The sequence below is a fragment of the Emys orbicularis genome, chromosome 2 (genome assembly GCF_028017835.1).
Source record: "Emys orbicularis isolate rEmyOrb1 chromosome 2, rEmyOrb1.hap1, whole genome shotgun sequence".
Taxonomy (NCBI): Eukaryota; Metazoa; Chordata; order Testudines; family Emydidae; genus Emys; species Emys orbicularis.
The window spans coordinates 258,643,220-258,670,648 of NC_088684.1; the positions used below are offsets into that span (position 1 = coordinate 258,643,220).

General features: G+C 44.5%; 2 protein-coding genes across 2 annotated transcripts in view; both read left to right on the forward strand.

Annotated features, from left to right (window-relative positions):
- LOC135873633 (macrophage mannose receptor 1-like) overlaps positions 1 to 579 on the forward strand; it is a 54,157-nt gene extending 53,578 nt beyond the window's left edge. Inside the window, exon 30 of the mRNA XM_065398275.1 lies at positions 332 to 579. Within this exon, the coding sequence (XP_065254347.1) occupies positions 332 to 579 (248 nt within the window). The remainder of the gene's footprint in view (positions 1 to 331) is intronic.
- Positions 580 to 15,430: 14,851 nt separating this feature from the next.
- Positions 15,431 to 27,429, forward strand: part of LOC135873634 (macrophage mannose receptor 1-like) — a 61,322-nt gene continuing 49,323 nt past the window's right edge. Inside the window, exons 1-3 of the mRNA XM_065398276.1 lie at positions 15,431 to 15,491; positions 17,183 to 17,584; positions 24,512 to 24,685. Of these exons, the coding sequence (XP_065254348.1) occupies positions 15,431 to 15,491; positions 17,183 to 17,584; positions 24,512 to 24,685 (637 nt within the window). The remainder of the gene's footprint in view (positions 15,492 to 17,182; positions 17,585 to 24,511; positions 24,686 to 27,429) is intronic.

Below are 27,429 nucleotides of genomic sequence, written 5' to 3' on the forward strand. Positions count from 1 at the left end.
CTCCAACCTGACTAAAAAGCAGAACTCTCCCCTCAAACTCAATTTCATTTTGAATTAAGGTATTTAATTGTGTTTTGACTGGACCTCTGTATGATATATTTTGTGACTAGCACTATAGAAGTTATCTGTAAACTGTAATGATGTACAGCCATAAAACTCTGCCTTCAAAAATAAGGTCATTGGGCCTGATTTTCTGCTGATTCTCCACAATTTACATTGACTTGGAGTTATGGGTGCTCAGAACTATTGGAAATCTGACCCATTGTCAGACCCTAATATATATCATCATAATCCTTAGGATCCTGAGTAATTGCTTCACATTCATTTACAGTATTGAAGACAGATGAAGCTGTTCCTGCACACCGCTTAAGTGGGATGGCCATTATTCTGGTCCTTCTCATTCTAGTAGGAGCTGGCCTTGCAGCCTATTTTTTCTACCAAAAAAAAAGACACAACCAGCTACCAACAGATGTCAGCTTTGACAACACTCTGTATTGCAATAGAGATGCTGTTCCTGCAGCTAGTGACTCAAAGTATCTTGTGGCCAACATTGAGCAGAATGAACAAGCTATGCTTTAATTCACAAAATAAAAATGATTTTGATAAAAATTAATTCATCTGGACTACATGAACCCTTAAGACAAAGCTGTTTTATCCTGTTAAAATTGTAGTGCATTTTGCAGAGACTGCATTGGTGTGTTACGTACATTCCTTCCATAGTCTTGCGAGGTTCTGGATCTACTTGTAGAAGAATAGTTCTGTGGGAGGCTATTTAATAAAAGAACCAAATATGACCTCAAGCCATGTGAAAAACATTCAAAACTATTCTACTGTCCCTACATGGCACCTGCATCCCTATCAACCATAAAAAGAGCCAAGCTCATCATGCTGATTACGAGAATAATCATTACAGACTCTTCAAAGCACTCAGAAAAGCAACTGTCTAATTCTATTGGAATCCTGCAAATCTCACTCCAGAGTTGCAGCACTCCATGCTGGTGCCATTGTATTTCACTTCAGCATATAAAAAGAGACTTTTTTTGTTGTATAACTTCAGTTCAGATGACTTCACAACACCTACTCAACATGTTCTCTTATGGGGCTTGATCCACTGAAGTCAATGGGATTCTTTCGACCGACTTCCCAGAGCACTAGATCAGGCCATAGGCGCCGACTCCGTGGGTGCTCCAGGGCTGGAGCACCCACGGGGAAAAATTGGTGGATGCTCTGCACCCACTGGCAGCTCCCCGCCATGCCCCCACGCCCCAGCTCACCTCTGCCTCCACTCCGCCTCTGCCCCTGAGCACGCTGCGTCCCGCTTCTCCTCTCTCCCAGCGCTTGCCGCCGGGAAACAGCTGTTTTGCGTGGGAAGCACTGGGAGGGAGGGGGAGGAGCAGGAACATGGCACGCTCAGGGGAGGAGGCAGGGAAGAGGCGGGGCCAAGGTGGGGAATTGGGGCAGGGGTTCAATGGGGGCAAGGAGGGGGTGGAGTTGGGACGGGGACTTTGGGGAAGGGGTTGGAATGGGGGTGGGGCAGGGGCGGGAGGAGGCAGGGCAGGGCCGGGAGCGGGAGGGGGGGCTCAAGCACCCACCGGCGCCAGGAAAAGTTGGCGCCTATGGATCAGGCCCATGCTTGCTGTTCTTTTAGTTCTGCATTTTATTTTTTGTAATATGTAAAGAATAAAATGCTTCATAGGTCTTAGCTTCAAGAAATGTCATATAATCTAATGTTTATTCCTTTTGTGAAATTTCAATCATGTTTGAATTAAAATGTATCCCTCTGGAGATGAATGGCTGAAAGCAAAGTGTACATTGCTTTCCTTTTTGCTGTACTTTTGTAAAATAAGCATTAAAAGATAGTTTGTAAAGATTTTGCATTTTTATTATGCCTTGTAAATAGAAACATTTTAATGTAGTTCACATTTTTAAAAAACAATATAGATAGTTATCAGTTTGGCTGGCAGCCACGTAGCACCTTATGTTGTGTTTTTTTTAAACATTTGTTTAGTGCTGCAAGTTTACATAACACTGTAGAGAACATAAGGTGGACATGTTCAGCGTATAGGCCTTGATCATGCAAACACTTGCTCACCTGCTTAACTTTACATATGTCCCAATATTGAAGATGCTGTTGACTGGAAGCCAGACAAATTCAAACTGGAAGTAAGGTGTATATTTTAAACAGTGAGTGTCAATGGGAAAAATTAAAGTCTCATGAATGCAGTAACACTTACTAAGAATATGTATTCTGTGATGAAGATTTTCAAAATAAAGGTAAGCCTGGCAGAAAAAAATAAGATTCATATTATGGTATCAGATATACATGTGTAATTGGGAAAAGCAGAATAAGTTGAGGGGTAGAAAGGGCAGATGGGATGGTTCCATGCTGGGCAATCACTGTGGTGAAATTCTGGCTCAGTAGAAAAGGTGCAGGAATCCCTTTCTGTAGGTGCTGCGTGATAGAGGTTGTGTAGCCAGGAAAAAAAGGCTATGATTTATGTAAATGTGGGCTTGAGCTGAAACCACTGTAAACACTCACTGACTTCATAAATATGGAACCTCAGCTGAGATAACCACATTCTATATATGAAGTGGCATAAACTGCATCCACAGGACTGTGTCTTTATCCTTGGTAGAGAAGGAAACACAATGAGGCTACCCTCAGACATGCTGGTGGCATAGACCAGTGTTTCTCAATCTTTTTGATACCGGGGATTGGCTTGCTGCCTTCCTAAACTGTGTCAAGGAGATCTCAGGGTCTGGTGCCAGTCCCCAGACTGGTCATTGAGAAACACTGGCATAGACCACATGCCAAGGTGGCCATTACTAGAGGGCAGTGTGATGTGTTGGCTGCAAAGAATGCAATATCAAATGTTCCTCATCCTTTCCAGTGTCTCACCTGGAATTCCATGCTGGGGTCGCTTGCTGGAGGAGGGGTCACTTGCTGGAGGATTCTCTGCGACTTGAAGTCTTTAAATCATGATTTGGGGACTTCAACAGCTGAGTCAAGGGAGAGAATTATTCCAGGAATGGGTGGGTCAGCTTTTGTGGCCTGCATCATGCGGGAGGTCAGACTAGATGATCGTAATGGTCCCTTCTGACCTTAAAGTCTATGAGTCTATGATTTGATGAGGCCCATCAGCTCGCTGCAGGTACTCTAGGCTTGCTTGAGAAGTCCATAATAATATTTGCACTGAATTAGCCCCTTCTATGTGTGGATATCAATGCATTTTTACAGACATTAACTAGGCTTCCCAATACCCCTTTGAAGCAAGTATCATTACAAGTGGCTAAAATATAGCCTGTCGCTTGCAGAATGTCACATATAAGGGACAGAGCTGGGAACTGATAACATGAGCCCTAGCTTTGCTGTGTCCTAATATGCTGCTTTGTGCTGGTGGAGATATACAAAGCTTTCCTACTTGCTGGGGATTCCAATAGAATCTGGCCTGAGACCACACATTCATTTTGCAACTGTCAGTCAAACACATCTTTCTATATTCAGTTTGTTTTTACATTTTCTTTCAATTTTCTGTTTTTCATCCTCCAGATGTTAAGAGTCCAGAGAAAGGAACGGGAAGTTTAAATCCTGTCAATTTATAGCCTTCCTCTTTTTAAGTCTCAGCTTTTGCAGGAGCTGCCACTTATTTCTATTAATCATACAGAGAACCACCTAATATTTTTATTAGGGCTGTAAAGCGATTAAAAAAATAATTGAGATTAATTGCACTGTTAAACAATAATAGAATACCGTTTATTTAAATACTTTTGGATGTTTTCTACATTTTCAAATATATTGATTTCAATTACAACATAGAATACAGTGTACAGTGCTCACTTTATATTTATTTTTGAATACAAGTATTTGCACTGTAAAAAAACAAAAGAAATAGTATATTTAAATTCACCTAATACAAGTACTGTAGTGCAATATCTTTATCATGAAAGTTGAACTTACAAATGTCGAACTATGTACAAAAAAAATTGCATTCTAAAATAAAACAATGTAAAACTTTAGCGCCTACAAGTCCACTCAGTCCTACTTCAGCCAATCGCTCAGACAAACAAGTTTGGTTACATTTGCAGGAAATAATGCTGCCCTCTTCTTGTTTATGTCACCTGAAAGTGAGAACAGGCGTTTGCATGGGACTATTGGAACTGGCATCGCAACATATTTATGTGCCAGATGTGCTAAAGATTCATATGTCCCTTCATGCTTCAATCACCATTCCAAGGGACATGCGTCCGTGTTGATGATGGGTTCTGCTTGATAACAATCCAAAGCAGAGCGGACCGATGCATGTTCATTTTCATCATCTGAGTCAGATGCCACCAGCAGAAGGTTGATTTTCTTTTTTGGTGGTTCGGGTTCTGTAGTTTCTGCATCAGAGTGTTGCTCTTTTAAGACTTCTGAAAGCATGACTCCACACCTCGTCCCTCTCAGATTTTGGACGGCACTTCTGATTCTTAAATCTTTGGTCGAGTGCTGTAGCTATTTTTAGAAATCTCACATTGGTACCTTCTTTGCATTTTGTCAAATCTATAGTGACAGTGTTTGTAAATCAAACATGCTAGGTCATCATCCGAAACTGTTATAACATGAAATATATGGCAGAATGTGGGTAAAACAGAGGAGGGGACATACAGTTCTCCCCCAAGGAGTTCACTCACAAATTTAATTAGCACTATTTTTTTAATGAACATCATCAGCATGGAAGCATGTCCTCCAAAATGGTGGCTGAAGTATGAAGGGGCATATGAATGTTTAGCATATCTGGCACGTAAATACCTTGCAACACCGGTTACAAAAGTGTCATGCGAATGCCTGTTCTCACTTTCAGGTGACATTGTAAACAAGAAGCAGGCAGCAGTATCTCCCGTAAATGTAAACAAACTTGTTAGTCTAAGCAATTGGCTGAACAAGAAGTAGGACTGAGTGGGCTCTAAAGTTTTACATTGTTTTGTTTTTGAGTTCAGTTATGTAACAAAAAATCTACATTTGTAAGTTGTGCTTTTACGATAGGGATTGCACTACAGTACTTGTATGAGGTGCACTGAATTGAAAAATACTATTACTTTTGTTTAGCATTTTTACAGTGCAAATATTTGTAATAAAAATAATATAAAGTGAGCACTGTACACTTTGTATTCTGTGTTGTAATAGAAATCAATATATTTGAAAATGTAGAAAAACATAGAATAATATTTAATAAATTTCAATTGGTATTCTATTGTTTAACAGCACAATTAATCACGATTAATTTTTTTATCACGATTAATTTTTTTATCACGATTAATTTTTTTATCACGATTAATTTTTTTGAGTTAATCGCGTGAGTTAACTGCGATTAATCGACAGCCCTAATTTTTATCCATGTTATCCTACCTCCCCAGATCATCAGAATTAATATTACCAGCTACTTTCTCAACAACAAAAAAAAGTATCTAATCTTTTCTGAACAAGTTAGTCTTCCATTGCCCTTTGTACAATTTTATCTGCCACTCCCCAGTTATCTTCTGTCATTGCAAATAATTGCTCAGAACAGCGAGTCCACAGCTTTTCTTTCCCTAAAGGCAGGTTACCATTTTTAATTCTGTGATAGATTGCAGAGGCATGAGCGCCAGCAAACTGAGAATTTACTGCCAGCTTAGCAATACTGCAGGAGCAATGGGCTGGGAGTATGAAGCAGTGAAAAACAGAGGAAAGGCAGGAGAGTCTCTAATAAAATAACTCCCTGGTAATTTGAGAGAGAGTACAAGCATGTGGGACAGCAAAGCTCCACATTCTACCTGTCTATCTATCTACATATAAGGTTATACTACAGCCTTTAAGGAGCGCCTAGTCCTTAAAGGCTGTAGTATAACCTGAGCAGGCTCTTTTCTCTAGAAAATGTAAAATCCTTTTGTTGTGTTTATTACAACCCGTGAATTCCCACACTTCAAAATAAAGATCTGATGGAAAAACTCTTGTAGTGAAGGAGGTTTTTTGTGTGTGTGTGTGTGTGTGTGTGTGTGTGTGTGGCTATTGTTTCAGAAGCTACATGTGGCATTAGAATTTGGGGTAGCGATGGAGTATTCCCTGGGGTATCAGTTGAGCAGATCATAAATTATTTTAATCTGATGTCTGAACATATTCAAAACACCCATGATCTTCACAATTTCAAAAAGGTACAGCCATCTCAACTTCCAAAGGCTTTTTCCTCATCATGGGCTAAGGGCCGCAGTCCAACGCCCATTGAAATCAATGGAAATACTCCCACTGACTTCATTAGATATTGGATTGGTCCCTAAAAGCATTGCTGCTCCAGGGTGAATCTGTTAGATGTTACATTCAGAACCCTCCCACCATTAGCTCTGCATGTCTCCCTGGAATAAAGTCTGTCTTGTCGAAGTATACCACCTACAATAGGGGAAGTAGTGTAGCCAAGTGGATAGTGCACTAAACTGGAACTCAGAAGGCCAAGGTTCTATTCCTGGCTCTGATGTTGGCCTCTTAGGTGACCTTAAGCAAGTCTCTATGCCTCAGTTTCTTCATCTGTAAAATAGTGATAGTGACCTCTTATGTAAAGTGCTGAGAGATTCACCTATGAAAATTGTTATAAAAGAGCTACGTATTATTAATAGTAGGTATCTATTCTTATTGGGATTAATCATAAGGTCATGTAAGGCCTGGTCTACACTAGGCGTTTATGTCGAATTTAGCGCCGTTACATCGAATTAACCCTGCACCCGTCCACACCACGAAGCTATTTAGTTCGACATAGAGGTCTCTTAAATTCGACTTCTGTACTCCTCCCGAACGAGGGGAGTAGCGCTAAATTCGACATGGCCATGTCGAATTAGGCTAGGTGTGGATGGAAATCGACGCTAATAGCTCCGGGAGCTATCCCACAGTGCACCACTCTGTTGCCGCTCTGGACAGCAGTCCGAGCTCGGATGCTCTGACCAGCCACACAGGAAAAGCCCCGGGAAAATTTGAATTCCTTTTCCTGTCTGGCCAGTTTGAATCTCATTTCCTGTTTGGACATCGTGGCGAGCTCAGCAGCACTGGCAACGATGCAGAGCTCTCCAGCAGAGATGGCCGTGCAATCTCAGAATAGAAAGAGGGCCCCAGCATGGACTGATCGGGAAGTCTTGGATCTCATCGCTGTGTGGGGCGATGAGTCTGTGCTTTCTGAGCTGCGCTCCAAAAGACGGAATGCAAAGATCTACGAGAAGATCTCTAAAGCCATGGCAGAGAGAGGATACAGCCGGGATGCAACGCAGTGCCGCGTGAAAATCAAGGAGCTGAGACAAGGCTACCAGAAGACCAAAGTGGCAAACGGACGCTCCGGATCCCAGCCACAGACATCCCGTTTCTACGAGGCACTGCATTCCATCCTAGGTGCGGCCGCCACCACTACCCCACCACTGACCGTGGACTCTGAGGATGGGATATTGTCCACGGCCGGTTCCTCGGACATGTTAGCGGACGGGGAAGATGAGGAAGGAGATGAGGAGGATGAGGCAGTCGACCGCGCTTACAACGCTGATTTCCCCGACAGTCAGGATCTCTTCATTACCCTTACAGAGATCCCCTACCAACCGTCCCCAGCCGTTAACCCGGACACAGAATCAGGGGAAGGATCATCCAGTAAGTGTTTTAAACATCTAAACATTTATTTTTAACAGAACAGGAATATTAACAATAACAAAAATGGGTTTCTCATGATTAGTGTGCCCTAGGCGCTTAACGTTTCAGTCCTGGGCAGTGCAACTATTGAAAAAAAATCTAACAATGTCCGGTTTTGCATGATTGTTCTGCCCAAGCCGCTCTACTGTTTAGTCCCTGCCAGTGCAGCTACAGTAAAATGCGGTCTAGATGTCCGGGGATAGAGCTGAAATCCTCAATGGACATCTCCACGAAGCTCTCCTGGAGGTAATTGGAAAGCCTTTGCATCAGGTTCCTGGGGAGAGCGGCCTTATTGGGTCCTCCGTAATAGCAGACATTTCCGCGCCAGGAGACAAGCAAGTACTCCGGGATCATTGCCCTGCAGAGCATGGCGGCATACGGCCCTGGTCTTTGCATGCTTTCCCGAAGCATTCTTTGTTTTTCCGTGTCTGAGATCCTCATCAGGGTGATGTCGCTCATGGTGACCTGCTTTGAATTAGGTAGAGGAATGTTAGTATTGGGACTGCTTGCCCGTTCCTTTACAGAACTGTAACTGGTGGTTTACAGCCACGCGGTGGAGGCGGGAGAGGGGCAGCATACAGGGATCTTTCCCTGGGACAGCCGCGAGGGGGTGGGACAGGGGCAGAGCTCATGCTTGCCGGATTGCTGGCAGCAGGGACTGGCATTGCTTTCAATGTGAAAGGAGGCCAGTGCAACTATTAAAGTTTTAAGCAGCCACAAGTCTACGGCTTACCATTTCGGCCTGCTACACAAATTCCGGTGTCCTGCCCCGCTTCTCTGATCTGCACTGCAAGACCCCAGGCACTGAATGCGAAGGCCGAAAATTCGACCTTGTCCTGAGTGCGCATTTGATAGGTGCTGTGCATGGTCGTCTTCTTTACAGAGAAAGACTATGTTCTTTGTTCACAACTAAATTTATCTTTCTGAGGAATTCACTCCCTTCTTCCCATTCCCACAGCTGCGACTGTCTCCCAACCCAGCCTGGCATCACACTCCCAGAGGCTAGCGCAGATTAGGCGTAGGAAGAAGAGGACACGGGAGGACATGTTCTCGGAACTTATGGGCTGCTCCCGAGCCCAGGCAGCACAGCAGACCCAGTGGAGGGAGAACTTGTCCCAAATGCACCGTTCACACATGGAACGGGAGGAGAGGTGGCGGCAGGAAGACCAGCAGGCGACTCAAACGCTGCTTGGACTAATGAGGGAGCAAACGGACACGCTCCGGAGCCTTGTGGATGTTCTGCAGGACCGGAGGCAGGAGGACAGAGCCCCGCTGCAGTCTATCTCTAACCGCCCTCCCCCGCCACCAAGTCCCATACCCCCCTCACCCAAAGTCCAAAGAAGGAGGGGCGGCAGAGTCCATGAAAACTCTCACTCCACCCCTGCAGACTGCTCTACTACTAGAAGGCTCTCATTCCCCAAAATTTGACAAGTCCTTTCCTTCCCGCCTCACCCAAGCCCCCGTCCCAGTTTCACCCCCCCAGTTTCATGTGTAGTTGATAATAAAAAATACGTTTCTGTTAATTACGGTTTCCATCATGTTCTTTAGAGGAGAGTCTGTCTCAAGGGGGGGAAGGGGGTTGGTAATTGGACAGGACAGTCACCTTTAGCAGGGTACAGAGGCGGGGGCAGGTTCAGCAGCAGGGCACACACACATTGCAGTCACTAGTTACCCTGGTCAGTCTGGGAGGTGGTTTTAGTGTTCTGTGTGGGGTGGGGGGTGCTCTGTGACTTTGTGGCGGGGGAGGGCAGTTACAGATCTTATGCAGCGGTCCTTATCCTGGATCACAGAGCCACGCAGCAGGGGATCTGTAACCGTCCTCCCCCTGCCACAAAGTCACATAGCCCCCCCACACACAGAGTCCCGAACAGGAGGGGTGGCAGGCTCCGTTGAAACCACCAGTCCACCACCGCGGAGCCTGTCATTCCTGGAGTTTGGAAGCGTCATTTGCATCACTACACTACACCCGCTCCCCACCACAGTCTGCGTCCCAGGTTCAACACTTTCCCACGAAAACAGTAATAAAGAAAACGGTGTTCATTAACAAAATTCAAGTGATTTTATTTTTAAACGTGTCTTGGAAGGGGGGGAACGGGGTATGTAACTGGAGAGGATACTGAACATTTAGTGGGTAAAGAAACGGGGGCAGGTTCAGCTTCTCTGTACACAAACTGAAAAGTCACTGGTTACCCTGCTCACTCAGGAACCTAGCTTTCAAAGCCTCCCGGATGCACAGCGCGTCCTGCTGGGCTCTTCTAATCGCCCGGCTGTCTGGCTGGGCGTAATCAGAAGCCAGGCTACTTGCCTCAACCTCCCACCCTGCCATAAAGGTCTCCCCCTTGCTCTCACAGAGATTGTGGAGCACACAGCAAGCTGCAATAACAATGGGGATATTGGTTTCGCTGAGATCACAGCGAGTCAGTAAGCTTCTCCATCTCCCCTTGAGACGGCCAAAAGCACACTCCACCACCATTCTGCACTTGCTCAGCCGGTAGTTGAAGAGTTCTTTTTCAGTGTCCAGGGCGCCAGTATAGGGCTTCATGAGCCAGGGCATTAGCGGGTAGGCTGGGTCCCCGAGGATGACTGTAGGCATCTCCACATCCCCAAGAGTTATTTTGTGGTCCGGGAAGTAAATACCTTCCTGCAGCCGTCTAAACAGACCTGAGTTCCTGAAAACACGAGCGTCATGAACCTTGCCCGGCCATCCGACGTTGATGTTTGTAAAACGTCCCCTATGGTCCACCAGTGCTTGCAGCACCATTGAAAAGTAGCCCTTTTGGTTGATGTACTGGCTGGCCTGGTGGTCCGGTCCCAGGATAGGGATGTGAGTTCCATCTATAGCCCCACCGCAGTTTGGGAATCCCATCGCGGCGAAGCCATCTATGATGGCCTGCGCGTTTCCCAGGGTCACTACCTTTGAGAGCAGTACCTCAACGATTGCGTTGGCCACTTGCATCACAACAACCCCCACGGTAGATTTGCCCACGCCAAAGTGGTTCGCGACTGACCGGTAGCTGTCTGGCGTTGCAAGCTTCCAGAGGGCTATGGCCACTCGCTTCTGGACAGTCAGGGCTGCTCGCATCCAGGTGTCATTGCGCTTCAGGGCAGGGGACAGCAACTCACAAAGTTCCATGAAAGTCCCCTTCCGCATGCAAAAGTTTCGCAGCCACTGGGATTCATCCCAGACCTGCAGCACTATGCGGTCCCACCAGTCCGTGCTTGTTTCACGGGCCCAGAATCGCCGTTCCACAACATCCACATGACCCATTGCCACCGTGATGTCCTCGGCGCTGGGTCCCGTGCTTTCTGACAGGTCTGTGCTACTCTCAGACTTCAGGCCCTCACCGCGGTGCCGTAGCCTCCTCGCCTGATTTATCTGCATCTGCCTCTGGGAAAGGTGGATGATAAGCTGCGAGGCGTTGACAACGGCCACAACTGCAGCGATGGTCGCAGCAGGCTCCATGCTCGCAGTGCTGTGGCGTCCGCACTGTCACTGACCAGAAAAGTGCGCGAACTGATTTCCCGCCGGCGCTTTCAGGGAGGGAGGGCGGGAGTGACGGTTGGATGACGACAGTTACCCAAAACCACCCTCGACACATTTTTTTCCCCAGAAGGCATTGGGGGCTCGACCCAGAATTCCAATGGGCAGCGGGGACTGCGGGAACTGTGGGATAGCTGCCCACAGTGCACCGCTTCCAATGTTGACGCTTTCCCCGTTAGTGTGGACTCACAAAGTCGAATTACTGTCCTTAGTGTGGACACACACGTTCGACTTTGCAATATCGATTCCACATATTCGATTTAAGTAAAATCGAACTACTCTCGTAGTGTAGACATACCCTAAGTCAATGGGAGGACTTGTCTAAACAGTGAGTTAGTGTACAGCAAGCTGGGGTGCAAATCTACAAAGCACTAGTGTGTCATGCATTAACTGTCCATATGGACCTTACTATCCTGCATGCATTAAAAGTTTCCCAATGCGCATTGACCTACTCCCAGAGTAGATCAAAGCGCACTATATTACTTTTAATGCATGATAGCAGGATCCACATGGGCAGTTAGTGAGCGGCATACTAGTGCGCTGTAGATTTATACCCCTGCTTGCTGCCCACAGCCTCCCCACGTAGCCGAGCCCTCATTTTGCCTGAATAAGGACTTATGTTAAAAATTAGTAACAACTGTCACGGTGTGGGGGGGAGACCAGGCCCTGCACCCCCGGCTTCCTGCGATTCACCATGACTCTCAGCCAGCCAGTTGAACAGAAGGTTTATTTAGACAACAGGAACACAGTCCAAAACAGGTCTTGCCGGTACCGACAACAGCCCCCTCCCCCTTTAGTTAGGCCCATCTGGGGGCCCCAGGAAGGCCACAGCCCCATCGGGAAGCCCAAGCCCCATCGGGTCACCACTCTCCATCTTCCAGCCAGCTCCAAACCTGAACACTCCCTTCAGCCCCCTCCTTTCTGGCCTTTTCCCGGCTCTTCCCCCAGCCTTTGTGTCCTTTGTCCAGTTTCCCGGGCAGAGGTGTCACCTGGCCTCCAACCCCCCCCTCCTGGGTTCTCATGTTACATGCTCAGGTATGCTCCCTTTCCCAATGCAGGCAGCCCCAGCAAAACTCCCCTGCAACCTTCCCAGGTTAATACTCCCCACTCAGCATTCAAATAACACATCAAGAACATTCCCACTTCGTCACAATAACCTCAAGATTTGGGCTTCAAAACACATTTTTAAAAAATCTTATAACCTATGTCTAAGTGAGAGTGACTAATGCGGGGGTTCATCAAATGAGATTTTTGTCTTGTTTTGTGAATTATTGATATACGTTATTGTCTCCTATGATTCTTGGAAGAAGTCTTCATATAAAATAAAACTGTAAGCATCAGTTAATGATGAGGAGAATAATTTCAAGACTGTCTAGAAAAATATCTGCCAGAACTCCAGTTGGGGCTTATGGTGTTGTTGTTTTGTTAATTTTAACAATGTCCAATAAATTCTTGCATAATGAGCTTTGCACTGTTGGGTCTAGGGAAACCCTTAAATGTGAGAGCTTCTTGCAGAGGGTTCTGTAAAACTCAGCAAAGGTTTGAGTTATCTGGGTGATACTGATCAGGCTTCTTACCAGGACTGGGTGAAATGTTTCAGCTGAAACTTTTTTTTGGAGAAAAAAGCAGATTCGGTGACCAAGATACTTTGCAAATTCATGTTGGTTTCAACTAATTGTTTGTGCCAAAAAACCCTTAAAATCAGAAAAAATTAAACATTTTCTTTAACATTTCCAAAACAAACGTGTTTAAATTTTTGAGCCGAAAGGGCTTTTCATTTAGAAATTTCCTTTAATTTTTATTAAAAAACAAAACAAAACATTTCATTTCCATTCAAACAAAAAGTTTTGTTCCAATCTAAAATTATTTTGATTGAGAATTTTGAAAAATGTTGTTTTCCATTGGTGCAAAATGAATTTTTCTTTCAATTTTTGCAGAATTGCCAAAAAAGAAAAAAAAAAAGAAAAAAAATCTGTTATTCACACAGCTCTGATTCTTACTTATTTTTTGTTTTTGTTCTTATTCTATCAACATATTTGGTCCTCAGTTGAAAAGTTCAAATTATATTCTTTTCCCTTGCCTAATGTTTATTGTTGCTATCTTTGAGTTTCCATAGAGTTATATTATTCAGCAATTTATCCAGTTCCTCTTTTTAATGTTCTGGAGCTTCTTAAGGATCTTTCCTTCCTTTTAAGATTTAAGTTGAGCTGTTCGCTTATGTCTACTTTTTGCATGTAGGTCTCTCTGTTTCATAATTAAAGCAGAGACTTCTGAGTTTTTTTGCTGGCATAGGTTCACTTTAGAGTCTAATCTCTGAGCACTTTCCAAACAAATGCCTGCTATTTGTGATGGGTGTTTTAGCTCATACACCTTTATTTCGTGTTACAGCATTTCTCACCCTAAACACAAAATGACTTTCTTTCACAAAAGTTTTCTGGTGGTTTAGCAGCTTATTAACATTGGCATGTGGAGTTAAGGCGGCTCATAAATGCTATAAACATACAATACGTGGAGTGGCAAAGTATAGATGCTGTAAAATGCCTCCTGAGACTACAGGCTGATGTAAAAGTTCTTCACCACCACTTTTCCCAGGCCTCTGCATCGTAAATATGTTGATTGTAGCAAGAGTACCTATACTACTGCAGCTCACTTCTTCCCAGAGCCTACAAGTAGACTGAGGCTGCTCTAACTGAGGATCTTGCAGAGCTCTGCACCTAGAATAGAGGGGGTGAGGTCCTTATTCCTGCTCCAGCCCTTGGATGCCAGGTAAAAGGGCTGACGTGATGTAAAGGGGCCCAAATGTCCCGGTTCTATAAGGGAAGGAGTCACCTGGTGCAGACACTTCAGAAAACAGCTGACCTGTGAGGACCCCCTCCCCTGCAAGCTCTGGTGTAGGGGACATGTCAGGGGATTACCTGGGGGCGCAATTTATGTGTGAGATGCGAGGCCACAGCATGCAGCACTATGGAGATTCTGGGCAGGGCTGTGGTTCATGGTGCAGCCCTGCCACTCTGCTATAAATTAGATGTGCCCCTCACAGCTTTTAAAGTTACACCAGCAGCCCCGGAGAGGCCCAGGACTGGGATTATAAAAAAGGTTAAAGCCACTTTAGGGGCCCCACTCTCCCTGGACTGTGTGTTCTGTGCTGTGCCTCCTAGAGGCACAATGCACAATCTCACCCAAGGAATGTTACCTTTGCTACATCCCTTCCTCTGCTGCCTCATGCAAAAGAACAAAGTAACTGCCAATTAGGCCCAATATTCGTGATGAGCCATTCACAAACAATCTCGTGCCCATGTGTGTTTGGAAAAAGGATTCATGGAACAATTTTGACTGATGAACAAATTGTAAAAAAAAAAATGTGATTTGTTTGTGCATAATTTATTACTAGGAAAAAATGGCTCAATCTAATAAATGTTTGCAAAAATCATTTCAATCAGCTGTATTGCTGCCTTACTATGGCTTCAGTCTCATCTTATTCACACTCCTATTCAAAGACCCCTGTACTCATTTTTAAAATGTTTTGAACTTTCTCAGTCTTTGGAAAGTTTGAATTTGGATCTGATTCTGGAGCTGAACTTTACAGCCCAAATACAGTTTCTCTGAAACATGGGAACATACAGACTACATCCCAACCTTACCATGTAGCTCTAAATAGGTATTTATGGGTATGAACTATTGCACGAGGGAAGAGATATCCTAACTTCTAATTCTTGAAAAAGGAACACCACATGTATGTATCACAGGAATTTTGAAGGTTTTCTGTGTCTGGGGTATCATGATTCTCAATATTAGAAGGACTTTTAAAGCTGATCATTGAAGGAAAGGGACAAGTTGTGCTTTTACTGCTGGTGCAGCTTTTGCTCTCTAGAGAGCGGAAGACTTGGCAACCCAACACCTGACCTATTTGTCACACAAACATGTCCCCAGAAAATCTGCACTGAACTGACACCACTTTGCTTATCGCTTGCATTTCTGTGGAAGAAGACTTTAGCCTCAGTAGAAAGCGATTCACTTACAAAATCAAAGTTTGCTCTGTGAATTCCTGGTGTTTCAAAATGCCACATGTGACAGGATATTTCCTTATTTAGAAACTTCCCCTGATCCATCTGCCTTCAGAACTAAGGAGGCCCTACTATGCAGCTCATTTCATATGAATCTTTTAGTTTGTGATGGGAACTACTGACACATCAGAAGAAAGTGATTAAATATGTGCAATGACTCTCTCACTACTCCTGTTTTTTCTCTCTCTCATCCATGAAACTATTCAGCAGCTGGGTAAGTCCAAGTCCTAGGTCTGTTGTAAATAAGGCTATGAAAGTGCTTCTCTTCTCATGCTTTTCCTGGGTCACTTTAACCCCCTTTGATGCAGTGTGCTTATTCTTTATATTTTATTTCTGAAATTATTAATTTGAATGGCTTATAGAAATGGAATAGGGATGCAGCTCTGTGTAGCTGAGATGTGAAAAACAACATCTTGTCTGCTTAACCTTAAATGCTCACAAATGTTTCCTAGGGAGAGACAAGTTCTGACTGAAGTCACCTCTCATTTACACAAGTGTAATTCCTTTAGTTTCAGTGGAGTTACTTCTGATTGGAACTAGGATGCATAAGAGGAGAATCAAAGACTCAAAATTGGATTTACAATAAAGGAAATGTGTTTGGAACATTATACAGTGTTGCCATGCCTGGAGCAGAGGACATTGTCCCCTCAGGTTATGAACAGAGCTCTATGTCCACACAATGCCAATGGTTCTACTCTGTGGAGCAGGGTAGTGACGGAATTTGACACAATGAGTTTTGACTGTATAAGGAATGTAGGGTTCAGCCTGAAAGATTTGACTAGAAATTGATATTTCTGAAAAATGAAAGTGGAAAGGTTCAGTATGGAGAATTAGAAATACTCTGTAGGAACCTTTCAAAAAAAATAACTGAAATAGGCAATTTGTTGATTTTCAGATTATTAAAAAAGTAAAATCAGACCAGGATAGCACAGTAAATGACAGAGAGGAAGTTAGATATTATATAAATACATGATTGCCAGTAATGCAACAAATTGCATAGCATTATTATTATTTTTTTGTTTTTTACAATAATGACACCAGTGAATGGACAATCAGTGCAATGAAATTTGGTCTTAGGCTTTATCAAACTTTAAAATCTGAGTCTCTAAAATGGAGTTGTTGATTTTTATGATATATCATATTTAAAATATATAAATTACCAATGGTGTGTTTCAGGCTGTACAAATGTATAAGACATTACCACAGACGTTAGTCTAGTTCAGGGGTCGGCAACGTTTGGCACGCAGCTCTTCAGGGTAAGCACCCTGGCGGGCCGGGCCAGTTTATTTACCTGCTGACGCGGCAGGTTCGGCCGATCGCGGCCCCCACTGGCCGCGGTTCACCGTCCCGGGCCAATGGGGGCGGCGAGAAGCGGCGCGGGCGAGCGATGTGCTGGCTGCGGCTTCCCGCCGCCCCCATTGGCCCAGGACGGCGAACCGTGGCCAGTGGGGGCCGCGATCGGCCGAACCTGCCACGTCAGCAGGTAAATAAACTGGCCCGGCTCTCCAGGGTGCTTACCCTGGAGAGCTGTGTGCCAAACGTTGCCGACCCCTGGTCTAGTTAATAAACATACAAAGCAATTTTAACTCATTATACCCAGTGATATCTGTTTGAAGTTATTTTGAATTCTCACAGAGTTCATCTTTAAAAGGCTTCTTGGAAAAATGTCTTATGTATTTGATCTGTGCGTGTATGTGAATGATTACTTCTCTCTGCATGCATGAGTCACACCTGATTTCTCCTCAGTTATCAGTACTTCAGAAGAAATTACTTTTTTCTGCTTAGGTTTAACAGAACCTGTAGTTAAGTGGTAAAAATCATGCTTCCTTCACTAGGAAAAAATCTACTCTTCTGCTTACAAACCACTCTTGCCAAAAAAATGTGTTTTCTCATGTTGTTTTACAGATAGTGGAATATTTTTAATATATAATGAAGACCACAAGCGCTGTGTACAAGCTCACAGTTCTAGCTCAGTCAGAACTGCCATTTGCAACCAGGACAATGAGTCACAAAAATTCAGGTGGGTCTCTGATCACCAGCTTTTGAGTGTGGCATTGAAGCTATGTTTGGGAGTGCCTTCAAAGAAAGACCAGGTTGCAATCACTCTGAATCCTTGCAACAAGACAAGTGAACTTCAACAGTGGGGATGCAGAAATGAAACCCTGTTTTCACTTGAAGGTGAAGAATTATTTTTTCATTCTGGCAACCGAGAAGAAGAAAATATCATACTATCCAAGGGAGCAAGTGTAAAGAGCAAATGGAAGATCTATGGAACCACAGATGATTTGTGCTCCTGGGGCTATGAAGGTAAAGATCTGAAAATTAATCCTTTTATTATTTTGCTAATTTCTTTGTGTATTAGAGCACATGGACTCTTATGCATTTGACCCCACAATCCTTGACTCAGTTTTGAATATGGATATATTGCAGAACTGGGCCGTGAGTGAACTGACCTTCCAAGTTGGGTGGCTAACTTGAGAAAGGTAATTCTATTAGCTAAGTGTTAATAATGACACAAGGACAACTATGTGATTACACTGTAGATGCAACACGTAGGGAATGATGACTGCTACAACATGTAGATGAAATTGGACCTTGATCCAGCAAAACATTTAAGCATGTGATTTGCTGCATTGGTGTCTTAGTGATTGTACCTGCCTTCTTTGACAAAGAAATGTGAAATTACACGGTGTGTAAGTATTGTGTATATCATCATCATCTTGTTAGTTTATTCAGCTACTCTGCATAAAAAATTACATTCTGCTCACTGGCTTATGTTCACTGCTCCCATCAAGTTTGGTGGCCTCAAAGGAATTTTTCTCCCATTCTCTCACTGATTATGAATCTGGATGGAGAGAATACACTGAAAGATTAATTTATATTTTAAACCAGTTCGTATATGGAACAGAAATCCATCTTAAAGAAATATTTTTAAAAATGAAATTAGTGAAAAAAGCAAGTTCCCTCATTTACCTCACAAGTCAGTGCTTCTGGGAGTTTGGTTTTCAACTGCTGTAGCTAGTGATAGTTGTTACTACACCTCTACCTCGATATAACGCTGTCCTCGGGAGCCAAAAAATCTTACCGTGTTATAGGTGAAACCACGTTATAGCGAACTTGCTTTGATCCACCGGAGTGCGCAGCCCCTCCCCACCCCCCCGGAGCACTGCTTTACCATGTTATATCCGAATTTGTGTTATATCGGGTCGCGTTATATCGGGGTAGAGGTGTACATTGACCAGGAGCATAATTCAGATGATTTCCTCTCTAAAGTCCTGATTCAGAAAAGCACTTGAGCAAATGTTTAAATACACCCCTATTCCAGAAAGATCTTGAGCAGGTCTTTAACTCCCATTAATTCAGTGGGACTTACCTGACTTTTTAAGCAAGTGCCTATGTGCTTAAGTGCTTTGTTGGCTAGGGATGCTTTTGTGAATCAGCCTCCCTACAGCTCCCTCACTTCCCAGTTTTCTTTTGATAACAATGGGCAGCAAGTGTTGAGAGACATTGCCTCATGTTGCTATAAAGTTATTTATTTGGGGTCCAATCTTGCAGTCTCTTCTCAGTCACAACACCTACTTGCTATAAGGGGGAATTTTCTTTCTGTCTGTTAGTTTTAGTACTGCACTCTTTGCCACAGTATCTGAACAGAGTTGGGAGCATAGAAATTACCACACTGGATCACACCCAAAGTCCATCTAGTCCAGTACTGTGTCTCTGACAGTGAGTAGCAACAAATGCTTAAGAGGAAGGCATAAGAACCCTGTAGCAGGCAGATGCAAGGTGATCTGCCCCATACGCTAGGTCTTATCCTGATCTCTAATAGTTAGAGACTGGCTAAAGCCATGATGCATGATGTGTAATATCTCTTCCAAAATGCTTGTATTTAATTATAATTTCTGGATATTCTTGCTACCTATGTAAACATCCAATTCCTTTTTGAATCTTGTGAGGTCCTTGGTCTCAGTGGCTTCCTGTGGCAGTAAGTTCTACAGTTTTTCTACCCATTATGTAAAGAAGTATTTCCTTTTATCAGTGTTGAATTTCCCACCTTTTAATTTAATTGAATGTCTCCTTGTTCTCGTGTATGAGACAGGGCGAACAGAAGTTCCTGATTTACTTTCTTTATATCAGTCTTTATTTTATGTACTTTTTCTTATTAATCTCCTTTCTATAGTAAACAATCCCAATCATTTCAATCTCTCTTCATAAAATAATGTTTCCAGGTGTTTGATCATGCTTATTACCCTTCTCTGTACTCTAATTTTGCAATATCCTTTTTGAGAGGGGATGACCAATACTGCAAACAGTATTCCAGATGAGGCTGCACCATTGGTTTATATAAAGTTATTATATTCTTCACATTATTCTCCATCCCATTCCCTATGCAGCCTAGCATCGTGTTTGCTTTTTTGATTGCAGCTGCACAGTGAGCCAAGGTTGTCACTGAGCTGTCTACAGAGATGATACAGTTAATTTAGAATCCTGTGAGGTGTACAAGTCACATTTTTGCCTCCAATATGGATAACTTTGTGCATTTATGTACATTGAATTTCATTTGCCTTCAGGGTGCTGTCACAGGGTAACTGACTTTCCGAGAGGGTCAGGCACCTAGCCTACCTAAGACAAGCTGCACTAAGGAGAACGAACCAACCCAGATCTACCTGTAAGTAGTTAATTGCCTAGATGGCTGGGCTGCAGTTAAATAGCTAAGGAATACCTGGGCCTAATAAAGGGTTAAGAGGGCCCAGTCAGGAAGGTCAGCAGAACAGAAGAAGCTTTCCTGAGGTAAGGAGCTTCTCGGGGAGCTGGTTAGAGAGCCCTCCAGAAAAGATGGACTTAGGAAATGTGCTCCTGTAGGGAGCAGGTTCTGAGAGGGAAGAGCTGTGAATGCCAAGTGCCTAGGGAGGCCCAGTTTCAGCAAAAGGACCTTACCAGACAGTGGCAGGAGATCCAGATCACTGGGGAACTATGTGCCGCTCCAGAGGAGAGCTACAGTGGTTTGACCTCTGCAGAGGCCCTGTGTTCCGAGAAGGAACTATTCCTCAGGTGATGTCAGGAGGCCTGACTCCAGAAGAGGATCACAAATCAAGATCTTGGATGGAGGAGAAGGATGGATTTGAATGATGCAGACAGACTAAGATTAACTTTCACTCCCCAGCTAGGACTCTAGGGATGAAGACTTCCCTGCATGTCCTTTTGGCCTTTGACTAAATAAATGAGACACCCCCCCGCCCCGGAAGGGACACTGTTCACTCCATAAAGCCTCATTGAACTTACTGATAGCCCATAAGAGGAAACTGAGCCAGGCACACACCCGCGCAGCTCCACATTGGCCAGCCAGTTTTGACACAAGTTAGCTCCAGAGATGAGGGCATGCTACAACAGCTGCTCAGTCACCTAGCTTTCTTAGGTGTTTCTAAAGTTTCTCAGTCCTCTCTGGTCCTGACTAACCTAAATAACTTTGTGCCCTCTGCAAATTTTGCTACATTGCTACACCATTTACAGATCATTAACAAATATAGTAGGCAGTACAGGACCTAGTATGCATCCTTGAGACACTGGTCTGTTAACATTTTGCCAGGATAAAAATTGTCTATTTAATCTTACTTTTTGCTTTCTACCTCCTAGCCAGTTTTTGGTCCATGACTATATTTTGCCTAATAACCGAGGATTAGTTAGCTTCTGTAGTAGCCTCTTGTCAAAGGTGGTTTGGAAATCTATATAAGGTATGTCAACTAGTTCTCTTTTATCCACTAGTTTATTGACATGGTCAAAGAATTCTAAGAGATTAATTAACATGATTTTTCTTTGCAGAAACCATGCTGGTTAGACATTATCAGATCATGATCTTCCAGGTGTTTCATTGTTCTGTTTTTAATTATAATTTCAACCAATTGGCCAAGTACACATGTAAGACTTACTGGTCTATAATTGAGAAAGTTTAACATTTATAATAAACTTTTTTGTTATGGAAAAATGCTTTTCAGTGCTTTAATTATATTTGTTTGGGACACACCAATCTTTTCTACCTCAGTAGAAGGTTATTTTTCATTTTAGTTTTACTTTTTCCATTGAGCTGTATACATTTCCCTGTATTTGCTCAGTGTTCATGGTTACTCAACAACTGATGATTAGAGGGTATGTAAAGAAACTAGTCATTTTCACAGACTTCACTTTTTTTCCTTAAGTCAGTATTTTTAACTATTTATATTTCATTCAAATGTAAATGTATTTCTCCAGATTTATATATAGATATATAGGCTGTCAAGCGATTAAAATTTAATTATGATTAATTGTGCTGTTAATAATAGAATACTATTTATATAAATATTTTTGTATGTTTTCCACATTTTCAAATATATTGATTTCAATTACAACACAGAATACAAAGTACGCAGTGCTCACTTTATATTTATTTTTATTATAAATATTTGCACTGTAAAAATAAAAGAAATAGTATTTTTCAATTCACTTAATACAAGTATTGTAGTGCAATCTCTTTATCATGAAAGTTGAACTTACAAAGGTAAAATTATGTACAAAAAATAAGTGCATTCAAAAATAAAACAATGTAAAACTTTAGAGCCTACAAGTTTACTCAGTCCTACTTCTTGGTCAGCCAATCGCTCAGACAAACAAGTTTGTTTACATTTATAGGAGATAATGCTGCCGCCTTCTTATTAACAGTGTCACCTGAAAGTGAGAACAGGCATTCACATGGCACTGTTGTAGCTGGTGTAGCAAGATATTTATGTGCCAGATGTGCTAAAGATTCATATGTCCATTCATGCTTCAACCACCATTCCAGAGGACATGCATCCATTCTGATGATGGGTTCTGTTTGATAACAGTCCAAAGCAGTGCAGACCAACACAAATTCATTTTCATCATCTGAATCAGACGCCACCAGCAGAAGATTGATTTTTTTTTTTTTTTTTTTTAGTGGTTCGGGTTCTGTAGTTTCCACATCAGAGTGTTGCTCTTTTAAGACTTTTGAAAGCATGCTCCACACCCCGTCCCTCTCAGATTTTGGAAGGCACTTCAGATTCTTAAACCTTGGGTTGAGTGCTGTAGCTATCTTTAGAAATCTCACATTGGTACCTTCTTTGCATTTTGTCACATCTGCAGTGAAAGGGTTCTTAAAACGAACAACATGCTGGGTCATCATCTGAGACTGCTATAACATGAAATATATGGCAGAATGTGGGTAAAACACAGAGCAGGAGAGGTACAATTCTCCTTCAAGGAGCTGAGTCACAAATTTAATTAATGCATTGTTTTTTTTAATGAGCATCATCAGCATGGAAGCCTGTCCTCTGGAATGGTGGCCTGGAAGGGGCAAGAAGGGTCACATGCCCCCTAGAGGGCTGGGGGGCACATTCAGTGGTGAAAGGAGCAGAATGTGGGGTTGCCAGGCGGCCCCACACCGGCAGTTCCTCTGGTGTGGCTGCACTGCTGCCAGCCCTTCCACGCAGCTGCGTCTCCTTTCTGTGGCCTGTACAGCCCCACCAGAGGACAGGGCTCGAGGTGGGGCTGGGGGTGGTACTGGTACAGCCATGCCGGAGGAGCTGCCAGCGTGTGGCACCATGTTCTGTTTCTTTTGATGCTGCGGTTCCTGGCGCAGCAGGAGGACACAGCCATGCCCCCAGGTAATGTGGGATGGGAAGGGGACGGGGAGAGCATGGGGCCCCCGGGCTGGGGGCAGAGGGGAGTCATGTTGGGGTCATGGGGAGGTCACGTACCCCCGCTTCCCCTTTAGCTGGTGCCACCCTCTGGGTCCCTCCCATGAGTTGCACAGTTGTAAATAAGAAGCGGGCAGCATTATCTCCCGTAAATGTAAATAAACTTGTTTCTCTTAGTGATTGGCTGAACAAGAAGTAGGACTGAGTGGACTTGTAGGATCTAAAGTTTTACATTGTTTTGTTTTTCTGAGTGCAGTTATGTATCAAAAAAAAATCTACATTTGTAAATTGCGCTTTCACGATAGAGATTGCACTATGGTACTTGTATGAGGTGAATTGAAAAATACTAATTCTTTTGTTTATCATTTTTACAGTGCAACTATTTGTAATAAAAATAATATAAAGTGAGCACTGTACACTTTGTATTCTGTGTTGTAATTGAAATCAATATATTTGAAAATGTAGAAAAATATCAAAATATTTAATAAATTTCAATTGGTATTCTATTGTTTAACAGTGTGATTAAAACTGTGATTAATCTTTTTGAGTTAATCGTGTGAGCTAACTGCAATTAATGGACAGCCCTAAGATTATATATATAGTGATACAGCATGGCCAAGGAGCAGTGGGAGAGTGGTAGGGGCAATATATAAGCCCTTGGCTAATTAAGGCATGCTTCCCTGTAGATTAGGGAAGGTCACTACAGGTTAATTGGAGCACCCCTAGCCAATTAAGGCCCTTTCAGGAACCTAATAAAAAAACCCTGCTTCAGGCAGACAGGGTTAAGCGAGGAAGGAGAGAGAACTGCAGTTTGGAGGTGTGTTGCTGAGAATTGAAAGACCAGAGAACCGGAGGAAGGGAGACCCTGTCCCAGCAGAGCAGAGAGACTCCCACCCCCAGTGTCAAGGACCCAGGGGGAAGAGGAGAAGAAACCTATAGGGGTTGAGAGGGGCTGGGGCTCAGAGTGAGGAGCAAACCCAGACCCCTTCCCCGCTTCCCTCCTCTACCACCTTCCTGTGCCACGAGCGGGGCTCTTGGTGTCCCAAGACAAGGGGCAAGTGGTGGTGTCCTAGGCTCCCCCGCCCCCCACCAAGAAAAGTGGGGGACCCACCATACCAACATCGGCTATTTTGTCACTATATATATATGAGAGAAAGAGAGTAATTGTATGAAGATAGAACTAATTTCTTTGTATACCCCATAAAAATGTAAACACTGATATTGTTTAAAAGAGAGTAGTACATCATACTCTAGAGTTTTACTGACTTTCTGTAGAAACACAATTTGTAATAGAAATGTGATTTGTAAATGTTAAGTTAGGAAAGTTTTCATGTCAAGGCTAATACTGTTTTATAAAATGATTAGGCTAATTGAGTCTCAGAACTTGCTGAACTGAATTTTTCAATAGAAGGAAGAAAGAAAATTTGGGAAAGAGGACCTGGAATGTGATGCTGTTTGGAAGGCATTTTCCAGCATATTCAATATACAGTAGACCCTGCTTACATTAATATATTATTACTTCTGTGTCTTTATTATTTTGTCTCCTTAGATATCTTTACATTGCTAGGAAATGCAAATGGGGCACCCTGTGTATTCCCTTTCAAGTTTAATAGCAAATGGTACAGTGAGTGTACAGATGCTGGCCGGACAGATGGCTGGCTCTGGTGTGGTACAACCGCAGACTTTGATGCAGACCAATTATATGGATTTTGCCCATTAAAATGTAAGTTCTGCATTAATATATTGTTTGCTTACAGCACAGTATTTAACAAACCAACGCTAGCAAAATGTCACTGTCTTGCTAATGTCGAACAGTCTAACAGATAAAACTTCAGCATATGACTCATTCCCACATCCTGTTCTTCTTTGCAAGGCAGTAATACAAAATGTTGCATATGTGAATAGAAAAGGGTGCAATTTAAAAATAAAAGAGCATGCAGTTCCCCTCACTTAAAGTCTTGCTGAAAAGCAGTATAATAGAATGTACCTCATTTACACCTTACTATATTGTACTAATAGCATGTGCATTGCCCAGTATTGTGTAATCCTGCAATGAGACCCTGTTGTAATGGATATGCACATGAGAACAGAGTTACAGTTAATGTAGGATGCTTAGTTATGAATTTGCTGACTCTAGAGTAGGGTTACCATATTTCCAGAAGCAAAAAAGAGGACACGGGGGGGAGGAGCCCCACCCCTGCCCCGCCCCCATCCACTCCCTCCCACTTCCCACCCCCTGATTGCCCCCCTCAGAACCCCCAACCCCCCCCGCTTCTTGTCCCCTGACTGCCCCCTCCTGGGACCCCTGCCACTAACTGCCCCCTAGGACCTCACCCCCTATCTAAGCCGCCCTGCTTCTTGTCCCCTGACTGCCCCCTCCTGAGAACCCCCTACGACCCTACCTGTCCCCTGACTGCCCCAACCCTTATCCACACCCCCACCCCATATTCACACCCCCGCCCCCAGACAGACCCCCGGGGACACCCATGCCCTATCCAACTGCTCCACGCCCCCTGACAGGACCCCCAGAACTCCTGACCCATCCAACCCCCTCTGCTACCTGCCTGCCTCGACCCCTCTCCACACCCCTGCCCCCCCGACAGCCCCCCCAGACCCATCTAACCCCCCCTGCTTCCCTGTCCCTGACTGTCCCAACCCCTCTCCACACCCCTGCCCCCTGACAGCCCCCCCCAGAACCCCAGACCCATCTAACCCCCCCCGCTCCCTGTCCCTGACTGTCCCAACCCCTCTCCACACCCCTGCCCCCTGACAGCCCCCCCAGAACCCCAGACCCATCTAACCCCCCCTGCTCCCTGTCCCTGACTGTCCCAACCCCTCTCCACACCCCTGCCCCCCTGACAGCCCCCCCCCCCAAACTCCCGACCCATCCAACCCCCTCTCCCTGTCCCCTGACCAGGGCCGGCTTTAAAGAGACCAGGAATCGGGCTGCACGCTGGCCGGGGTTGTGGGGCTTGGGGCTGGGCCGGAGGTGCTCGGCCGGGGCTGGGCCAGCGCGCTCGGCCGGAACCAGGGCCGGCGCTGCTGGGGCCCGAGCCGGGCCGGAGCTGCCGGAGCTCGGGCCGGCGCTGCTGGGGCCCGAGCCGGGCCGGGCCGGCGCTGCTGGGGCCCGAGCCGGGCCAGGCCGGGGGTGCTTGGCCGGAACCGGGGTCGCCACCCTGGGGCCGGAACCGGGGCTGGAGCCGCTGGGGCCCGAGCTGGGCCGGAGCCGCTGGGGCCGCCAGGCGCTGCTTGGCCCGGGCCGGAGGGAGCCGCTCGGCCAGAGCCGTGCCTCCCCAGAGCTCTCCTCCTCGTGCCCCCCCCGCCCCAGTTTACCTGCTGCTGCCTCCTGCTTGCCCCTGCTTCTTTTCAGACTTCCCGCGAAGATCTGATTCGCGGGAAGCAGGGGAGGGGGAGGAGCAGGTGGGCGGAGCGTTCAGGGGAGTGGAGGAGGGGGAAGACAGCTGCGGGGCCGGACAGCGTGGTAAGGCTGCAGGGGATGGGGGGAGCCGGGAAGGGGCTTTGGGTGCCCAGCGGCGCTTGGCCGCCGCTTTTCTGTCTATAAATAGCCGACCGGGGGGAAATCCCGGACATTTTTAGATTTTTAAAAATCCCCCCCGGACGGCTATTTATAGACCGAAAAGCCGGACATGTCCGGGGAAATCCGGACATATGGTAGCCCTACTCTAGAGAGGTTAATATCTCATGTTGCAATCATCTAGTTTTATGCTTTCTAACGTGTTTTTGTTTTTAATAAAACCCTCTATGAAAACCCTTTAGTCCCAACTTGTCTGAACCACTGCAACATTCTCCTTCCTCTACTGTCTTCCCCACATTCAGTCACTCAAAATTGCTGCTGCTAAAATTCTTCCTCTGTTATGGCTCTGCCTACATCAGTCTTTCTCCAAATCCCTTCACTGACTTACTCTTGACTTTAACATGAACAACAAGTTTCTTCTCCTCACTTTCTCATCCACCACCTTACATCTCAGCTCTCACTGTCTCTGTTCTTCCTTAGATTCTCTTCCATTGTTGTGCCTTCTTCCATGATGCCTCTCATCCTTAAACCTCACTCCCTCTCCTGTGGATTCAAAATGCTTTTCTATCATGATTCGGATCCCTGATTAAGACACACTTCTTCAAGTCCCTAGAGAGGGTGCTACAAACATCCAGCATAAAGGAATCCCCTCCATCTGCATTTGAGCAAACTGTTTCCAAAGTTTGCGATCCACAGCCAACTCTATCATCAAGCCCTTCTTTCAACTCTTTTTTTGGATTGGCTTTGTTTACCATTCAATAGCTGACTTATTTCTTCTTTTGTATTTTATGAACACTCAGATTTACAACAACCCAAAAAAGCAAAAGAATCCAAAAGAGGAGTAAGTCTATGCCTCAGTGACATTATAATGGTCAGTCTACTACAGGAGGAAGCGTACCAGATGTTCTTTAACCCCATAAAGTGTATTAATC